The following is a 19,803-nucleotide window of genomic DNA, read 5'->3' as shown; positions in this document are numbered from 1 at the left end:
AGAAATCCCTTGGATTCTGATAGACTAACAATGAGAAAACAGAAAGATAAATCAAGGAAACAATCCCATTCACCATTGAGACAAAAAGAACAAAATACTTAGGAATAAATTTACCTAAAGAAACAAAAGACCTATATACAGAAAACTATAAAACACTGATGAAAGAAATCAAAGATGACACAACTAGATGGAGAAATATACCATGTTCATGGATTGGAAAAATCAATATAGTGAAAATGAGTTTACTACCCAAAGAAATCTATGGATTCAATGTAATCCTTATAAAGCTACAAACAGTATTTTCAGAGAACTAGAACAAATAATTTCACAATTTATATGGAAACACAAAAAACCTTGAATAGCCAAATCAAGCTTGAGAAAGAAGAATGGAACTGGAGGCATTAACCTGCCTGACTTGAGACTATACTACAAAACTATAGTCATTAAGACAGTATGGTACTGACACAGACAGAAATATAGATCCATGGAACAAAACCAAAAACCCAGAGCTAAATACATGCAACTATGGACACTTTATCTTTGATAAAGGAGGAAAAAATATGCAATGGAGAAAAGACAATCTCTTTAACAAGTGGTGCTGGGAAAACTGGTCAACCACCTGTAACAGAATGAAACTAGAACACTTTCTAATACCATACACAAAAATAAACTCAAAACGGATTATAGATTTAAATTAAAGACCAGAAAATATAGAGCTCTTAGAGGAAAATATAGGCAGAACACTGTCTGACATAAATCAAAACAAGATCCTCTATGACCTACTTCCCTGAGAAATGGAAATAAAAGCAAAAATAAACAAATGGGACCTAATTAAACTTAAAAGCTTTTGCAAAAAGAAGGAAACTATAAGCAGGGTGAAAAGACAGCCTTCAGAATGAGAGAAAATAATAGCAAATGAAGCAACTGACAATCTAAAAAATATACAAACAGCTCATGCAACCCAATACCAGAAAAATAAACGACCCAATCAAAAAATGGGCCCAAGACCTAAACAGACATTTCTCCCAAGAAGACATACAGATGGCTAACCAACACATAAAAAGATGCTCACCATCACTCATTATCAGAGAAATGCAAATCAAAACCACAATGAGGTATCATCTCACACCCATCAGAATGGCTGCTATCAAAAAGTCTACAAACAATAATAAAAGTATACAAAAAATACTTGCTGGAGAGGGTGTGGGGAGAAGGGAACCTTCTTACATTGTTGATGGGAATTCAAACTATACAGCCACTATGCAGAACTGTGTGGAGATTCCTTTAAAAGCTGGAAATAAAACTGCCATATGACCGAGCAATCCCACTGCTGGGCATACACACGGAGGAAACCAGAATTGAAAGAGACACGTGTACCCTAATGTTCATTTCAGCACTGTTTACAATAGCTAGGACATGGAAGCAACCTAGATGTCCATTGGCAGATGTTTGTATAACAAAGCCATGGTACATACACACAATAGAATATTACTCCGTTAACAAAAAAGAACGCTTTTGTGTCAGTTCTAAGAAGGTGGATGAAACTGAAGCCTATTATCCAGAGTGAAGTAAGTCAGAAAGAAAAACGCCAGTACAGTATGCTAACGCATATATATGGAATTTAAAAAGATGGTCATGATGATCATATATATAAGACAGCAAAATAGACACAGATATAAAGACCAGACTTTGGACTCTGTGGGAGAAGGTGGGGGTGGGATGATTTGAGAGAATAGCTCTGAAATATGTATATTACCATATGTGAAATAGATTACCAGTCCAAATTTGATGCATAAAACAGGGCAGTCAAAGCCGGTGCACTGGGACAACCCAGAGGGATGGTATGGGGAGGCAGGTGGAGCGGGGTTCAGGATCAGGGGACAGGTGGCTGATTCGTGTCAATGTATGGCAAAAACCACCACAATATTGTAAAGTAATTATCATCCAACTAAAATTAATTAATTAATTTTTAAAAAAGTAAAAATTGAATTACCACATATCCTGCAATTCCACATCAGGGTATGTATGTGGAGAAAAATAAAGCATTAATACAAAAAAAGAAACATGCACATCAATATTCATTGCAACACTATTTACAATAGCCAAGAAATGAAAGCCACCCGTGTGTCCATAAACAACCAAATGGATATACATACAATGGGATATTACACAGCCATAAAAAGAATGAAAGTTTTCCATTTTCAAATACATACATGGATCTAGACAATTTTATGATTAGTGAAATAATTCTCATATAGAAATACACAATAAGATACCACTTATATGTGAATCTTAAAAATAAAACAAAGAAATGTATACTTCAAAACATAGAGAAATTCACAAAGAAAAGGGGAAAAAAAAACTAGATGTAACCAAAAGAGGAGGAGAATGAAAGGGTGCAGGATTATGAAACACAAATGACTGTATGAAGAAAATAAGCAACTAGAAGATATTTTCGGAGAAGGCAATGGCACCCCACTCCAGTACTCTTGCCTGGAAAATCCCATGGACAGAGGAGCCTGGTGGGTTGCAATTCATGGAGTCACTAAGAGTCAGACACGACTGAGTGACTTCACTTTCACATTTCACTTTCATGCACTGGAGAAGGAAATGGCAGCCCACTCCATTGTTCTTGCCTGGAGAATCCCAGGGATGGGGGAGCCTGGTGGGCTGCCATCTATGGGGCCACACAGAGTCGGACACAACTGAAGTGATTTAGCAGCAGCAGAAGATATTTTATAGCACAGGGAATTATAGCCATTATCTGGTAATAAATCTTAATGGAGTATAATCAGTAAAAACACTGAATCACTATGCTGTATACCTGAAAATAATATTGTGAATCAGCTATACTTCAATAAAAATGCATTTAAAAAATAAATTCCAGCATTAAAATATGTTTGTAGTTCAAAAATGATAAGAAAAGGGTCTTAGACAAACCACAAAGAGTTAATACAATATTATGAAAGATCAGATATAAGATTTCCGGTACAGAAATCAAGGGAGGTAAATCCATCTGGCATGAGAAAATTTAGAATGAAAGACCTATATAGCTATCTAAACTTATCTAATAATTTATTTCCAAAATATTTTGTGTACAACAGGTACATGACTCTGTGGACTCTAAAATATATCTGTCAAGTATTTCATTAAGAAAACTACCAAAAACTCACAAACTATGATGTATGTTATCTCAGTTTTCAACGATATATATATATATATATGTCTATTTACACAAATATTTCTCCAAGTAAAAAGACAGTCAGCAAAAGTCAGTGACAGCACAAAGTTTACTCACCCTCATATGACTAAATAAGCTCTTCTAAAACTTACCCATCTCATATCATTCAGCTAGATTTTAGAGGACAAATACACATGGGGAAAATAAAGCTATAAGCACTGACTAAACTATGGTGGAAATATTTTATGACCTTGGTAGACATTAAATTGAAGTTTTCATTATTTACCAAAACATAAATGAATGTTCTGGAGAAGGAAATGGCAACCCACTCCAGTAGGCTTGCCTGGAAAATCCCATGGGTGGAGGAGCCTGTAGGCTACAGTCCATGGGGTCACCAAAAGTCAGACACGGCTGAGCAGCTTCACTGTCACTTTTCACTTTTATGCATTGGAGAAGAAAATGACAACCCACTCCAGTATTCTTGCCTGGAGAATCCCAGGGACAGAGGAGCCTGGTGGGATGCCGTCTATAGGATTGCACACAGTCAGGCACGATTGAACCGACTTAGCAGCAGCAGCAGCAAATGAATGTTCAGTGAACTTTTCAGTATGGCTGTTATGTTTGATGAATAAATAAGAAAAACAGGTTTTTTCAATGTTAATGTAAACTAAAAACTCAAAATACTCATATTTAAAGCAGAACTTAATACAATCCTTTGATCACCTGATGCAAAGTGATGACTTATTAGAAAAGAGTTGACTCATTAGAAAAGACCCTCATGCTGGGAAAGATTGGAGGCAGGAGGAGAGGGGATGACAGATGACAATGGTTGGATGGCATCACCAACTCAATGGACATGAGTTTGAGCAAGCTCCAGGAGATGGTGAAGGACAGGGAAATCCTGGGTGTTACAGTCAATGGGGTCGCAAAGAGTCAGAAACAGCTGAGTGACTGAACAACAACAAACAAAAATTATGATGATTTTATCTATTAGATAATATTTCCATACAAAATATCATCATAATCTTTTTTTTTGTCCTTCAATTTTATTTTATTTTTAAACTTTACATAATTGTATTAGTTTTGCCAAATATCAAAATGAATCTGCATCATAATCTTAATGGAAATATGTACATGTATGTGGAATGTAATTTTTTCTATCTGGTTTTAGTAATGAAATATCAATTACCAATCAAGAATTCATTTTTTTCTATTTTTATTGAAGTGTTTTTGATATACATTATATGAGCTACGAGATTCACAATTCTTAGAGGTTATATTCCACTTATAGTTATTATAAAATCTTGGCTATATGTCCTGTGTTGTACATTCTATTGTTATAACTTAGTTTATACATAATATTTTGTATGTCTTCATCACCTATCCCTATACTGCCTGTCTCCACTTCCCTCTCCCCACAGGTAACCATAAATTTGTTCTCTTAATCAGTGAATCTATCTCTTCTGTTCTATTCACTAAGTTGTTACAGTTTTCAGATTCCACATATAAGTGATACCATATTTGTCTTTTTCTGCCTGACTTATTCCACTTACCGCAACACCTTCCAAGTCCATTGATGTTGCTGCAAATGGGGCGTTTTCATTCTTTTGATGGATGAGTAATATTCCATTTTATCTATTTACCACATCTTTTCCCTTCATCTGTTGATGGAGATTTAGGATGCTCCCATATCTTGGCAATTGTAAATAATGCTGTGCTGAATATTGGGGTACAAATATCTTTTTGAATTAGTGTTTTCATATTTTTCAGATATATACCCAGGTGTGGAATTACTGGGACATATGGTATTTCTGTTTCTAGCTTTTTGAAATACCTCCACACTGGAAAATTTCCACTTGCAAGCTCATTCAGAAACAATTCTCCAGAAGTTCCATCTTTTTCTTCACAGTTATTTCTTTCCTTCCGTGTTTTCAAAAGATGAACAGTGGGTTCAAAAACTGGTCTCTGCATTTTTAGCTATTTGATTCTCAGCAAGTCACAGAACTATTTCCTTAGCAAAAATTCAGATAAGGAGACTTATCTTTTAAGACCATTTATAAAATTCTAGAACATATTATTTCCTAGAGATTTAATTTTTCCTCTAATAAAGGGAACGAGCCAAGTTTATGAACTAAAAGAATAAATATCAACAGGACAATGTTTCTGTCAAATATTTTTGTTTTGTTTTGAAAAGTGGGAAACACATCTTTCTTTGCAAAAGTGAGGTACTCTTACATAATTAGACAATGAATCTTGACCTTACATTTGATTATGAATTCTATAGTCAAAAATATCACTGTCTAACTTTTAATCACTATCAGAATCCACTGATATGCAAATTGATAACAATTTCAATCATATATTTTATGGCAGCGTATCAATTGACCAATACAATAAAAAGAGGCATATGTTATTAGTGTGGATTGAGAAAGGTGGACAGAATAATTTAGTTATTCATTTTCAAGTACCCTCAAGAATAAAGAACTATGGTTCAACAAAGTGTTCAATTTCTTTACCTATGTGGGACTTAAGATACAGAACAGGAGCTATTGCTAAAAGAATCCAGAAAAATTGGGGGAATTTTTACATCTTTACCATGTCCACATTTTTGTCGGTATGTCTCAGTTTTAATGGAACGGTAAGTAATGACAGCACTGATACAGGAAAGGGCTCTAAGTAATGAAAGCAAGAAAGAAAAGAATTGGTCAGACTGCATACTACTCTATGGCGTACCTTGGACGAACAGACACAAAGGAAAATAATAGTGTTATCATCAGATGGGAAAGGTTATTGGTCCCTACTCTGCAACTGCTATGGGATCACTTAAGGCTGAAGATGATTCTCCAGTTAAATAGGCCCACAGGTTACATTAAGTGATAAGAGAAGAAAAGACATCAGACATTAGAAATGAAAGCCTGTCAAGAGGACATTAGAAAGACAAATGAAGAGCGTGACAAAACAATAAGAGGAAGAGGATACAGTGGAGCAAAACAAAAGATTAAAAAAATAAAGAAAAGGTGGCATAACTGGTTTCATTCATTTTGTGATTCTCTTCAAGGTTTTCTTCACAGCAATTTTGACATCCTTGTTCCTGAGGCTATAAATGAGAGGGTTCAGCATGGGTACCACATTAGTGTAAAGCACTGAGAAAAATTTTCCCTGCTCCACAAAACTAGAAGACGGTGGCCTGACATGAGTGAGCAGCCCAAATGCATAGAATAGACCAACTGTTGTAATATGGGACCCACAGGTGCTCAAGGCTTTGGACCAACCTTTAGATGATGGTATATGAAGAATATTGAAAAGAATCAAAGCATAAGAAATTAAGATAATGAGGCTAGATACTATGGCAACTGTCCCCACAACAGCAGAAACCACGATCTCATTGGCATACGTGCTGCTGCAGGAGAGCTGGAGGAGTGGGAGAATGTCACACATGTAATGGCTGATGATGTTGGAATCACAAAACATCAGCCTCATCATACACCCTGTGTGGACCGTGGCTCCAGCAAACCCCATCACATATGAACCAGACATCAGCAGAGAACACACCTGAGGGGATATGGCCACTGTATACAGCAAGGGCTTACAGATGGCCACATAGCGATCATAGGCCATGGCTGTCAACACATAGCACTCAGAGGTGGCAAAAAGGCAGAAGAAAAATAGCTGAGATATACATCCTGTAAAGGAGATGACATTCCTCTTGGAAATAAAGTTCATTAGCATTTTGGGGGTAAAGACAGATGAGTAACAGAGATCAATAAAAGAGAGATTGAACAGAAAAAAGTACATGGGAGTGTGCAGGTGTGAATTTAGACAAATTAGAATCATCAAGCATAAATTGCCCACCACAGTGACCAGGTAGTTCAGCAGAAACAGGAAAAACAAGGGTAACTGGAGTTCAGGTTGTTCTGTCAATCCCATAAGGATAAACTCAGTCACAGAGGAGGCATTTTCCATGTTCATTTACTACACAGTCGTGATCTCTAGGAACAGGGGTAGAAACTCAGATTCACAATGGACCTTCACGGACTTTCCCTGCTTCCCCAGTGAGAGCTGGATCTTTTTATAGCCACAGGGTTGTCTAAAGACACTCATCAAAGCATCCACAATACAAGACTTGTAATGACTATTCCCACAGATTCCTCATTTTCTTCTTTCTGCCCTTACTCCTCTTGTCTCTGTGCTTAAAAAATACTAGTAGACTCCCAGTGTCTCTGCACATCATTCCTCAGTCTCTCCAGGCTCTGTTCAGGATCAGGGCTGAAAAGAGCAATAAATAGGTGGTGATCCCCAGAACCCTCGATTTATACAGTCTGAGGTTTGAAAGGAATTGAGACATAGGTGATTCAACCCTCAGCTTCTTTTTCTGTGATGCCTCACTGCCACTGAACCTTAGGACTCCTTCTACCTTACAGTCCTTAGAAGGTCAAAGTTTCTGACAAGGAAGAAGACAGTATCCATCACTGTGGTCCTCAGCCTTTGACATGCTAAGGGGACAGGCCATAATTTCTATTTGAGAATTTCTCCAGAAGGTCTTCTTCACTTGCAAGGATAATATCCACCTTAACGAGCTCCAAAGCAATCAGTTAACTCAAGTAGAATGTATTTCATACCCTGTAGTTCTGGGGAAATTGATTAGAAGCACAGAAAATAATTCTCTCCCTCATGATTTCCTTTCAAGTTAATGAGCCCCCTGACAGTAGAAATTAATGAGTTGTTTTTTTTTTTTCCATTCTGTGTCACAAATCTTTTGAGGCACAATATACCACTAGTTTACAATTTTAAAATAAGTATTCTTCTTAATCCCCAAGGCAGAGTAATGTGTGTTCTGATATTTACTTTCTTTCTCATCTCTTGGAGTCTATGCCCAGTTCCAAAACCAAAAGGACATCTGGGGCATGATCACTTTACAATGTAGTTTAGGTTTCCCCCATACAACATTGCAAATCAATAACAATTATATATTTATCCTCCCTCTTGAGCCTCCCTCTCCCCATCATCCCACCCATCCAGGATGTCACAGAGTGCCAGGCTGGGCAGTGTTTATATAGTGCTATGTAGCAGCTTCTCATCAACTACCCATTTTACACATGATAGGGAATGTATGTCAATCCTATTCTCTCAATTAGTCCCACCCTCTCTTTCCCCGACTTTGTTCACAAGTTTTTTCTCTATGTCTGTGTTCCATTCCTTCCCTGTAAATAGGTTCATCAGTACTGTTTTTCTAGTTTCCATAGATATGTTTTAATCCTGGTAGTTCAGCTGATAAAGAATCTGCCTGCAATGCAGGAGACCCTGGTTTGATTCCAGGGTTGGGAAGTTCCCCTGAAGGAGGGATAGGTACCCACTCTAGTATTCTTGCCTGGAGAATCCCCAAGGACAGAGGATCCTGGTGGGATACAGTATATGGGGACACAAAGAGGCAGACACGACCAGGCAACTAAGCACAGCACACATACGATATTTATTTCTCTTTCTGACTTACTTCACTCTTCTCTATAATTGGCCCTAGGTTCATCCAGCTATTAGAACTGACTCTTATGTGTTCCTTTTTTATGGCTGAGTAATATTTCAATGTATATATGTACCACAACTTCTTAATCCATTTACCTGTCAATGGACAGCTAGGTTGCTTTTGCGTCCTGACTATTGTAAATGGCGCTACAATAAAATTGGGGTAAATGTGTCTTTTTCAATTATGGTTTTCTCAGGGTATATGCCCAGTAATTTGATTGCTGAGTCAGTGGTAAAGAACGTGCCTGCCTGCCAATGCAGGATACGTAGATGCAGTTTCAATCCCTGGGTCTGGAAGATACCCTGGAGGACATAGCAACCCAACCATTCCAGTATTCTTGCTTGGAGAATTCTTTGGACAGAGGGACCTAGTAGGCTACAGAGAGAGAGAGATTTCCTAACCCAAAAGGGATCCCCAATTATTAATTCAGACCTGATCCACAAACTTCTAGAAGCAATACTCTTACCAAACAAAGCCGCCATCCTCCGCTGTAGGGGACATCAAAAGAGAAGTCTCATATTAGCCTACAACAATGCTGCAGACCGGAAGGCAAAAGAGATAGCCCTGTCCCACCCCTCCCTCCAGTCCCCTGCCATCTTAGCTCTGACTCCATCTGACCCTCCCACCACCAGAAAAATCCTCTCTTATCTACACTCACTCTTTCATCCCTCGTCCAAGACACTCCAACAGTTCCTCCGTAACCACTTCCCCATATCCACGGCTGACCAACAATATTTAGATAACCTTACCCGCTCCTGTCAAACACGTCAATGTATTAATCCCAATTCCAACCTTAAACCTACCTCCTTTCCAACCCATCAAATGTGAGGCAGCCTCCCAGCACAGGATTGGCAGATAGACTTACTCATATGCCCCCAGTTCAGAGAGTCAGATACCTCCTGGTCCTTGTGGACACTTTTTCGAGATCGGTAAAAGCATGTCCCACTGCAAACAAAAAAGCCCACACTGTGGACAAATCTTCCTCACAGAAATTATCCCCAGGTTTGGTCTGCCTTCATCCCTACATTCTGATAAGGGCCTGAAATTTACGTGCAAGGTCACCCAACAACTTGTCCAATTCTTAAAGATACCCTGAAAATTTCACATTTCATATCATCCCCAGTCCTCAGAAAATATAGAAAGGATGAATAGAATAATCAAAAAAACTCCTACTAAATTAACCCTCAAGGTACATCTAGATTGGACTAAACTCTTGCTGACTGTTCTCCTCAGACAGCGGGCTTTGCCCAAAAGCCCCTGGGGCTGAGCCCCTTCGAGGTGATGTACCGAAGGCCCATGCTCCCTCCTGGACTACCCCCTGAACCTTCTCCCATACCAAGTTTCCTACACTGCCCTCTGCTGGCGGAACTCCACAATGCCCTAGACACCAAGATTGGGGACATCTTGACCTCGGCTCCTTTTGACTACAAGCTATCCCCAAAACTCAATGAAGATATGGAGCAAGTAACAGAGTTCTTCGTTTCAGTCCAAAGACAAATTAACTCATTAGCTTCTGTGGCCCTACAAAATAGACAAGCCCTGGGCCTTCTCACCACAGAACAGGGAGAAACCTGCCTTTTTCTAGAAAAAGACTGCTGCTATTTTGTTAATGAAATAGACATAGTCCAGGACAGAGTCAAAGAACTTAGAGACATAATTGAACACCGCAAAAAAAGAGTTAGAAAACCTTTACAATCCCCAAAACCTGTTCCAACAGGCCCTCCCTTGGTTACTCCCTTTCTTGGGACCATTGGTACTTATCATTTTATTCCTCTTATTTGGACCCTGTCCCGTCAATCTCTTTCAAAGATTTCTCCAAGAACAGATTCGGGCCATCTCTCAAGACCAAGTCAAGACTGTTCTTTTGCTTAAAACCCTGAAGGCAAAAATAGAAAATCAACACTACGGGCCTTAGACTTCCTTCCTCCCAGACTACAAACCCCTGACCCTCATTTATCAGCACAAAAAAAAAAAAAAAAACACCCTGAACATTAATGGCACCCACATCTCTTTCTCTTTATATATATATACACACACATATATTCCTTAAAGTCTGGAATGAAGGAAAGTTGCATGGTTCAAAGTAGTGTAGAGTTAAAACTCCCCTCTAGGTCCTCCCCACCCTTCTAGGCAAAAAAAAGAACTCTCTCACCTGAAGAAAAAATAGACATTAGGTTGATTATGCCCAGCTTCACCTGGCCCAGCCTCTGCCGATCTCCAGAACTGCTTGCCCCAGCCTTTTAAGAGATAACTACTCCCAACAAACTTGGAAAAGAACAGGCCCCCTTAAAACAGTAGCTTTCTACATACATGCTTATATATACTTACTGTTTTCTTAGATAAGAGCAGCAGCTGCTGGCTAATCTGAGTGCTGCCCCTTCTCGTCTCATTAAAGGTGATCTGCTCCTGTAGAGTGCCAGTCTCATTCTTTTTCTGAACCTCGCCTACTCTAACTCCGTTAGAGTTAGAGTTAGAGTTAGAGACAGAGAAGAGAACCCAGGGCACAGCGTGGAGCCTGCTGTCCACGGGAACGGGGAGGACGCCGCAGAGGGGAGAGAAGGCAAGGAGGCTGAGCCCGGCTCCCCCAGAAGGTGCGACATCATCTTCATTTCCAGCCGGAAGGAGAAGTGCGAGGCGGCCAAGGAAGCCCTGGAGGCACTGGTTCCGGTCACCATTGAATGGAGGTGCCCTTTGACCTTCACCGCTACATCATTGGCCAGAAGGGAAGTGGGATACACAAGATGATGGACGAGTTTGAGGTGAACATTCACGTCCCGGCGCCTGAGCTGCAGTCTGACATCATCGCCATCACGGGCCTGGCTGCACACCTGGACCGGGCCAAGGCAGGGCTGCTGGAGATGGTCAAGGAGCTGCAGGCCGAGCAGGAGGACCGGGCTTTACGGAGCTTTAAGCTGAGTGTCACTGTGGACCCCAAATACCACCCCAAGATCATCGGGAGGAAGGGGGCGGTGATCACCCAGATCCGCCTGGAGCATGACATGAACATCCAGTTTCCTGATAAGGACGATGGGAGCCAGCCCCAGGACCAAATCACCATCACAGGCTACGAGAAGAACACTGAGGCTGCCCGGGACGCCATCCTGAAGATCGTGGGTGAGCTTGAACAGATGGTTTCTGAGGACGTCCCGCTAGACCACTGCGTTCACGCCCGCATCATCGGTGCCCGTGGCAAAGCCATCCGCAAAATCATGGATGAGTTCAACGTGGACATCCGCTTCCCGCAGAGTGGGGCGCCAGACCCCAACTGCGTGACCGTGACGGGGCTCCCGGAGAACGTGGAGGAAGCCATCGACCACATCCTCAACCTGGAGGAGGAATACCTGGCCGACGTGGTGGACAGCGAGGCGCTGCAAGCTGTACCTGAAGCCCCCTGCCCACGAGGAGTCCAAGGCGCCGTCCAAGGGCTTTGTCATTCGCGACGCCCCCTGGACCGCCAGCAGCAGCGAGAAGGCTCCCGACATGAGCAGCTCCGAGGAGTTCCCCAGCTTCGGGGCTCAGGTGGCCCCCAAGACCCTGCCGTGGGGCCCCAAGCGATAATGACCAAGGAGCAGCACTTGCCCCGCGAGGGTCCGTCTCACTCTGACCCAGCAGCTGGACCCTGCGTACGTGTCGATCCCGCCCGCCCTGAGGTCTCACAGCGAAGCCAGCAGCCCCAGCCCGACCCTGCGCTCGGCACCTCGTGAACACTAAGGAGGCCGTGGTTCGGAGTCACCCTGCTCGGCGGCCAAGCTCCCGCCCGCCGTGAGAGCCCGCAGCTGCGGCCGCACCTGCTTCCTGTCATGACCTCAGGAAATAAATTTCCTTGACTTACTGGTCACAAGTGACCATCTCAAGTGTTTGAGCAGGATCTTGTTGGGCATTCCTGGAACAGCCTATCTGCCTTAGCTCCTCTCTGAAGTACCTAGATAACAGTATTCGATGCAGAATTCCTGAGTTGTTTTGCAGATGTGAACACCCACTCCATCCCAAATGGAGGATGTTAACACTTGATAATCAAGAGCACACAACCCCAGGCCTCCTGGAGCCTAAGTTCAGTCCAGTTCAGTCGCTCAGCCATGTCCGACTCTGTGCGGCCCCATGGACTGGAGCATGCTCGGCCTCCCTGTCCATCACCAACTCCCAGCGTTTACTTAAACCCATGTCCACTGAGTCAGTGATGCCACCCAACCATCTCATCCTCTGTCGTCCCCTTCTCCTCCTGCCTTCAATCTTTCCCAGCATCGGGGTATTTTCCAATGAGTCAATTCTTCACATCAGGTGGCCAAAGTATTGGAGTTTCAGCTTCAGCATCAGTCCTTCCAATGAATATTCAGGACTGATTTCCTTTAGGATACACTGCTTATATCTCCTTGCTGTCCAAGGGATTCTCAAGAGTCTTCTCTAACACCACAGTGCAAAAGCATCAATTCTTCAGCACTCAGCTTTCTTTATAGTCCAACTCTCACATGAATACATGACTACAGGAAAAACCATAGCTTTGACTAGATGGACCTTTGTTGGCAAAGTAATGTCTGATTTAAATTAACCTCTGTGATACCACACTGTTCCCTCACCTTCAGCCAGAGAACTGTGCAGGAGCTGATCATATACCCTGTGACCCCTCTCTGCCATCTGCTTTTTAACAGTGCATTGCTTAACTCTATTGGGGAGCTAGGGGCTTCTAAGTTCATGAGTCACCTGTCTCTTTGCATGACTGTACAATAAACCTTTCTCTGCTTCAAACTCCTAACATTTCAGTTGACTTGGCCTCATTGTGCACAAACTTGCATTAACACTCATCCCAATTTTAGGAAGATTACTTAAGCTGCTTTCATGATTGTGTGTGTCCCTCGGTTATGTCTGACTCTTTACTACCCCATGGACTATAGTCTGCCAGTCTCCCCTGCCCATGGAATTTTCCAGGCAAGAGTACTGGAGTGGGTTCCCTTTTCCTATTCCAGGGGATCTTCCCATCCCAGGGATCCAACTGCTTCTTTTGCATCTCCTATATTGGCAGGTGGATTCTCTACTACCATGCCACTTAGAAGCCTTCTTTCATGACTATCAGAGGCAATTACAAGACATAGCCTAAATTAAGTCTCACTTAAGTTTGTGAATTGAGCTAGAATTAGTTTACTTACTTACATGGATTAAATAGTTTTGGCTGTTCAGAAAATTCTCCAGTCCAGTCTCCATTTTGCATTTAAGTTTAACAGTGTGAAAGATCATCTGATGACATTACTCTCATGCCTTAAATGTTTTCATGTCCATCCATTAACTTCAGAATAAAACAAACTTTTTAATATGTAAAATAATTTGTATTACCTGTCTGCATCTAAATGTCCAGTCTCTATTTTCCCCTTCAGTTCAAAATTACCAAGATATTTGTTACTTCTCAAAAACAAACAAACAAAAACAAAAAACACTATTACAGTTTGGTGTCTTTGGAGTTGTGGTTCCAAGTCTTTGAAATGCAGTTCATTTCTATTTTATCTACTAAAATCCCTCTGCAAAAGTCTGACCTGATTCCCACAAAATGACTTAAATTATGTTTCCTTTGTTCTCTAACCTTAGATCATAAAACCCTAATGTTATACAGATTACATTATATTGTGTCCTCTAAACTCCTTGGGTGCTATGGCTGTGTTTCTGATTTCTGTGTATATTTCATATGTGCTGGGTTCACAGAAGGAACTTAGCAATTGAAGGAAGAAGAATTGCACCCGCAAGATCAAATACTATAGATGTTGACATGAATCAGGGTATTTCAAAATTTTCACGTGGTTAAAGTAAAAATTACAGACAGGGTAAAACTGAGTAGAATAAGAAACATCACACAAATATGATCATTTCAAATATATAATAAAATATCTTGAAAGGTCACACAAGAAGAAACAAAACTAATAAACATGTATGATTAACCTATTCATTTTTTAATATAGCAATGTGATATTATGATACTGTTTTCAGTAAAGTTCAGTCACTCAGTCATGTCTGACTCTTTGAAACCCTATGAATTGCAGCACGCCAGACCTCCCTGTCCATCACCAATTCCCAGAGTTCACTCAAACTCACATCCATCGAGTCGGTGAAGCCATCCAGCCATCTCATCCTCTGTCGTCCCCTTCTCCTCCTGCCCCCAATCCCTCCCAGCATCAGACTCTTTTCCAATGAGTCAGCTCTTCGCATGAGGTGGCCAAAGTACTGGAATTTCAGCTTTAGCATCATTCCTTCCAAAGAACACCCAGGACTGATCTCCTTTAGAATGGACTGGTTGGATCTCCTTGCAGTCCAAGGACCTCTCAAGAGTCTTCTCCAACACCACAGTTCAGAAGCATCCATTCTTTGCCACTCAGCTTGCTTCACAGTCCAATTCTCAGATCCATACATGACCACTGGAAAAACCATAGCCTTGACTAGATGGACCTTTGTTGGCAAAGTAATGTCTCTGCTTTTGCATATGCTATCTAGATTGATCATAGCTTTCGTTCCAAGGAGTAAGCGTTTTCCAATTTCATGGCTGCAATCATCATCTGCAGTGATTTCAGAGCCCCCAAAAATAAAGTCTAACACTGTTTCCACTGTTTCCCCATCTATTTGCCATGAAGGGACCAGATGCCTTGATCTTAGTTTTCTGAATGTTGAGCTGTAAGCCAACTTTTTCACTCTCCACTTTCACTTTCATCAAGAGCCTATTTAGTTCCTCTTCACTTTCTGCCATAAGGGTGGTGTCATCTGCATATCTGAGGTGATTGATATTTCTCCCGGTAATCTTAATTCCCGCTTGTGCTTCTTCCAGCACAGTGTTTCTCATGATGTACTCTGCATGTAAGTTAAACAAGCAGGGTGACAATATACAGCCTTGACGTACTCCTTTTCCTATTTGGAACCAGTCTGATATTCCATGTCCAGTTCTAACTGTTGCTTCTTCACCTGCATATAGATTTCTCAAGAGGCAGGAGAGGTGCTCTGGTATTCCCATCTCTTTCAGAATTTTCCACAGTTTATTGTGATCCACACAGTCACAACTTTGGCATAGTCAATAAAGCAGAAATAGATGTTTTTCTGGAACTCTCTTGCTTTTTCCATGATCCAGTGGATGTTGGCAATTTGATCTCTGGTTCCTCTGCCTTTTCTAAAACCAACTTGAACATCTGCAAGTTCACGGTTAACGTATTGCTGAAGCCTGGCTTGGAGAATTTTGAGCATTACTTTACTAGCGTGTGAGATGAGTGCATTTGTGCAGTAGTTTGAGCATTCTTTGGCGTTGCCTTTCTTTGGGATTGGAATGAAAACTGACCTTTTCCAGTCCTGTGGCCACTGCTGAGTTTCCCAAATTTGCTGGCATATTGAGTGCAGCACTTTCACAGCATCATCTTTCAAGATTTGAAATAGCTCAACTGGAATGCCATCACCTCCACTAGCTTTGTTCATAGTGATGCTTTCTAAGGCCCACTTGACGTCACATTCCAGGATGTCTTGCTCTAGGTGAGAGATCACACCATCGTGATTAGCTTGGTCATGAAGATCTCTTTTGTAGAGTTTTTCTGTGTATTCTTGCCACCTCTTAATATCTTCTGCTTCTGTTAGGTCCATACCATTTCTGCCCTTTATCGAGCCCATCTTTGCACGAAATGTTGCCTTGATATCTCTAATTTTCTTAAAGAGATCTCTAGTCTTTCCCATTCTGTTGTTTTCCTGTATTTCTTTGCAGTGATCGCTGAGGAAGGCTTTCTTATCTCTCCTTGCTATTCTTTGGAACTCTGCATCCAGATCCTTATATCTTTCCTTTTCTCCTTTGCTTTCACTTTTCTTCTTTTCACAGCTATTCTAGTCAATTAACAAAATAATATTAAATAATTAAACTACATATTAACAAGCTGCATTTTAACTCTGCTGCTTTTGGTAAGTAATATTTGTCAGTTCATATACAGGTAAACTTTACTGATTCCTACAAGGAGTGTTTTTTGATTATCATTTCTATATTCTGCATAGTGACAGGAGCTGGACTTATGAGTCAGATAAGACATTGATCCTGCCCCAAATAAGTTTATTGCAATGACACACAAATACACAGGATTTTAAGAGACCACTGAAGCTAACAAAGGTCCATCAAGTCAAAGCTGTGATTTTTCTAGCAGTCATGTGTGGATGTGAGAGTTGGACTATAAAGAAAGCTGAGCACCAAACAATTGATGCTTTTGAACTGTGCTGCTGGAGAAGACTCTTCTGAGTCCTTTGTACTGCAAGGAGATCAGACAATCAATCCTAAAGGAAATCAGTCCTGAATATTCATTGGACGGACTGATGCTGAATACTTTGGCCACCTGATGCAAAGAATTGACTCATTGGAAAAGACACCGATGCTGGGAAAGATTGAAGGCATGAAGAGAAGGGGACGACAGAGGATGAGATGGTTGGGTGGCATCACTGACTCAATGGACATGAGTTTGAGCATGCTCTGGAAGTTGGTAATGGACAGGAAACATGGCATGCTGCAGTCCATGAGGTCACAGAGTCAGACATGACTGAGCGACTGAACCGACTGAACTGAACTGAAGAGGGATATTTATTGCAAAATGAGCAAGATGTCAGGGACAATTTCCAATGCAGAAATAAACATTAAATGAGATGTTAAGCAGAGAAATAAGAATTAGTTCTGAAATCAAAATAATTAAGGGATTAAGGGAGCAGAATTAGCAAAAGCACAGAGATATATATAAAGCAGCTCGATTTATTCACCGGCTGAATATACTGGCTTAAAAAACTTTTCCATCCTCTGAAAAAACTATTTTATAATACAAATCAAGATAAATATATTCTTATACAGTTGACTCTTAAATGGCACAGCTCCAAACTGCCTATGTTCACTTATATGCAATTTTTTTTCTTCCAGTAATCATTTACTAAGTTACTATATGACCCCAGGCTGCTTTATGAGAATGGAGGACTAAGAAGTCACACCTGGATTTTCAACGGCTTGTGAATCAGTATCCCTTTAACTTCTGCCATTGTGCAAGGGTCAACTATACTTTTATTCAGTGAGTCGAATGTTGAGTGCATGTGGAAAAGACTATAGAGCAGGAATGCTGGAAAATTTCCAATGTACAAATGTAACAACATCCCTTAGAAGCACAAAACAGAAACCATCAGTCAGTCCATTGTATTTAGGCAAGAAGACATTTTAGTTTCATATGCTGTATCAGAACTCCTCCATATTTTTCCCACTTCACTCTCAAGATGAATATAACTTGCCCTTGGAACTGACCTTCTGGGTCCAAGACTATCACCTGAGTGGTCACCTCTATGCAGGCAAATGCTTAGATGCTTGAGGCCATAAATGACAGACTCATAGCACCGTGGACCTATCTTCCTTATCATTTTTATAGTTTTACATTTGATGAATCTTTTCATCAATTTCTCCCTCTTCTACTGAATCAGCACTATCCAATAGAATATTTGGAAATAGGTCTGATGTTCAACATTTGCCTTCTCCAATACAGTAACCATTGGCTACATGTGACTATTGAGTACTTAAAATATGTCAAACAATGAATTTTAAATTTGATGTACTTTAGTTACATTTTGAATGGCTTACAAGAATAGTGGCTACAATATTGGGGTGTTCAGAAGAGCACTAGACAGCAATCCTTCTATATTTAATTTGTTCATCATTATAATCCCAGCCCAATATTATTTCTAATGTCTTCATAAAACTTTTTATTCAGTTTCCTTATCTACAAGATGAGAATAATTCCAGTATATACAAAACAAATGAGGATAAAGCAGAAGAGTACTTAAAATGCTATTTGACACAAACGAAGTGATGTGGGCTTCCTGGGTAGCTCAGCTGGTGAAGAATATGCCTGCAATGTAGGAGATCCCAGTTAGATTCCTGGGTCAGGAAGTTCCCCTGGAAAAGGGATAGCTACCCATTCCAGTATTCTTGAGCTTCTCTTGTGGCTCAGATGGTAAAGAATCAGCCTGCAATGTGGGAAATCTGGTTTTGATCCCTGGGTTGGGAAGATCCCATAGAGGAGGGCATGGCAACCCACTCCAGTATTCTTGCGTGGAGAATCCCCATAGGCAGAGGGAGCCTGGTGAGCTACAGTCCATGGGGCAGCAAAGAGTTAGACAACACTGACTGACTAAGGACAGCACAAGCACAGCACGGGTGCTATATGATTGTTTGCTATATATAATGCATGAAGTACTATTGTAGACATATTTAAAAGTATACAGTTTGCATCTCTGAGTTTTTCTCCTAACACCTACTATGGTGTGCTGCATGCCTGTGAATTAATACATTATTGACTGCTTTAAATATATGTAATATAAAAAACATAATTATTTTATGAATAAACTGAACTACAACTTACTATCCTGATAAGGTTGGGAAAATTAACTAATCTTACTGTGCCTCAGCTTCTTTATTTTTTAAGTATTCCATATGTATTAGGTTTAATCATATCAAATTGCTACCTGATTCAACCTAATATTCAGGACTTCCCTGGTGGCTCTTATGGTAAAGAATCTGCCTGCGATGCAGGAGACCTGGGTTCAATCCCTGGGTCAGAAAGATCCCCTGGAGAAGGGAATGGCTACCCATTCCAGTGTTCTTGCCTGGAGAATCACTTGGACAGAGGAATCTGTCAGGCTACAGTCCATGGGGTCACAAATAGTTGGAAATGACTTAACAACTAATGCTTCACTTTTCAACCTAATATCTTCCACGCTGAGCTATAGTGAGAATCGAATGAGTTAACAAATATAACAAGATTAATATTAGACGTAGTGCATAGGAAATGTTCAGTAAATTCTGGCTATAAATAATTGATTTATGTACATAAAAATAAAATGTTTGAAAACTATATACAGTGGCTACAACTAACAAAACTGACACATCGCCTACTGTGCTAATGAGGTGTTTACTACTAATAATTAGATACAATTAAACATTCCCCAAACCTCAAATAAACATAAAAAGATTGAAATCATGATTTCAAATATTTCAGAAATTATATTCATATAGGAAGTTGTTTCCAAAGACCATCTAGAGCAATGTCTGCAGGCTTTAATTCAGCACTTAAACTAATGACTG

The 19,803-nt window shown here is 40.5% G+C and overlaps 1 protein-coding gene and 1 pseudogene across 1 annotated transcript; one reads left to right on the top strand and one right to left on the bottom strand.

The window, feature by feature from the left end:
• Positions 1-6,217: 6,217 nt before the first annotated feature.
• On the bottom strand, positions 6,218-7,174 carry LOC129653748 (olfactory receptor 143-like). The gene has a single exon (XM_055583447.1). It carries the CDS (start codon positions 7,148-7,150, stop codon positions 6,218-6,220), a length of 933 nt encoding a protein of 310 aa, XP_055439422.1. The 5' UTR covers positions 7,151-7,174.
• A 2,397-nt stretch (positions 7,175-9,571) lies between these two features.
• Positions 9,572-12,399, top strand: LOC129654183 (vigilin-like; annotated as a pseudogene).
• The last annotated feature ends 7,404 nt before the right edge of the window (positions 12,400-19,803 follow it).

The sequence above is a fragment of the Bubalus kerabau genome, chromosome 5 (assembly GCF_029407905.1).
Source record: "Bubalus kerabau isolate K-KA32 ecotype Philippines breed swamp buffalo chromosome 5, PCC_UOA_SB_1v2, whole genome shotgun sequence".
In the NCBI taxonomy this organism is placed as follows: domain Eukaryota; kingdom Metazoa; phylum Chordata; class Mammalia; order Artiodactyla; family Bovidae; genus Bubalus; species Bubalus kerabau.
This window is presented reverse-complemented; position numbering and strand designations above follow the sequence as displayed.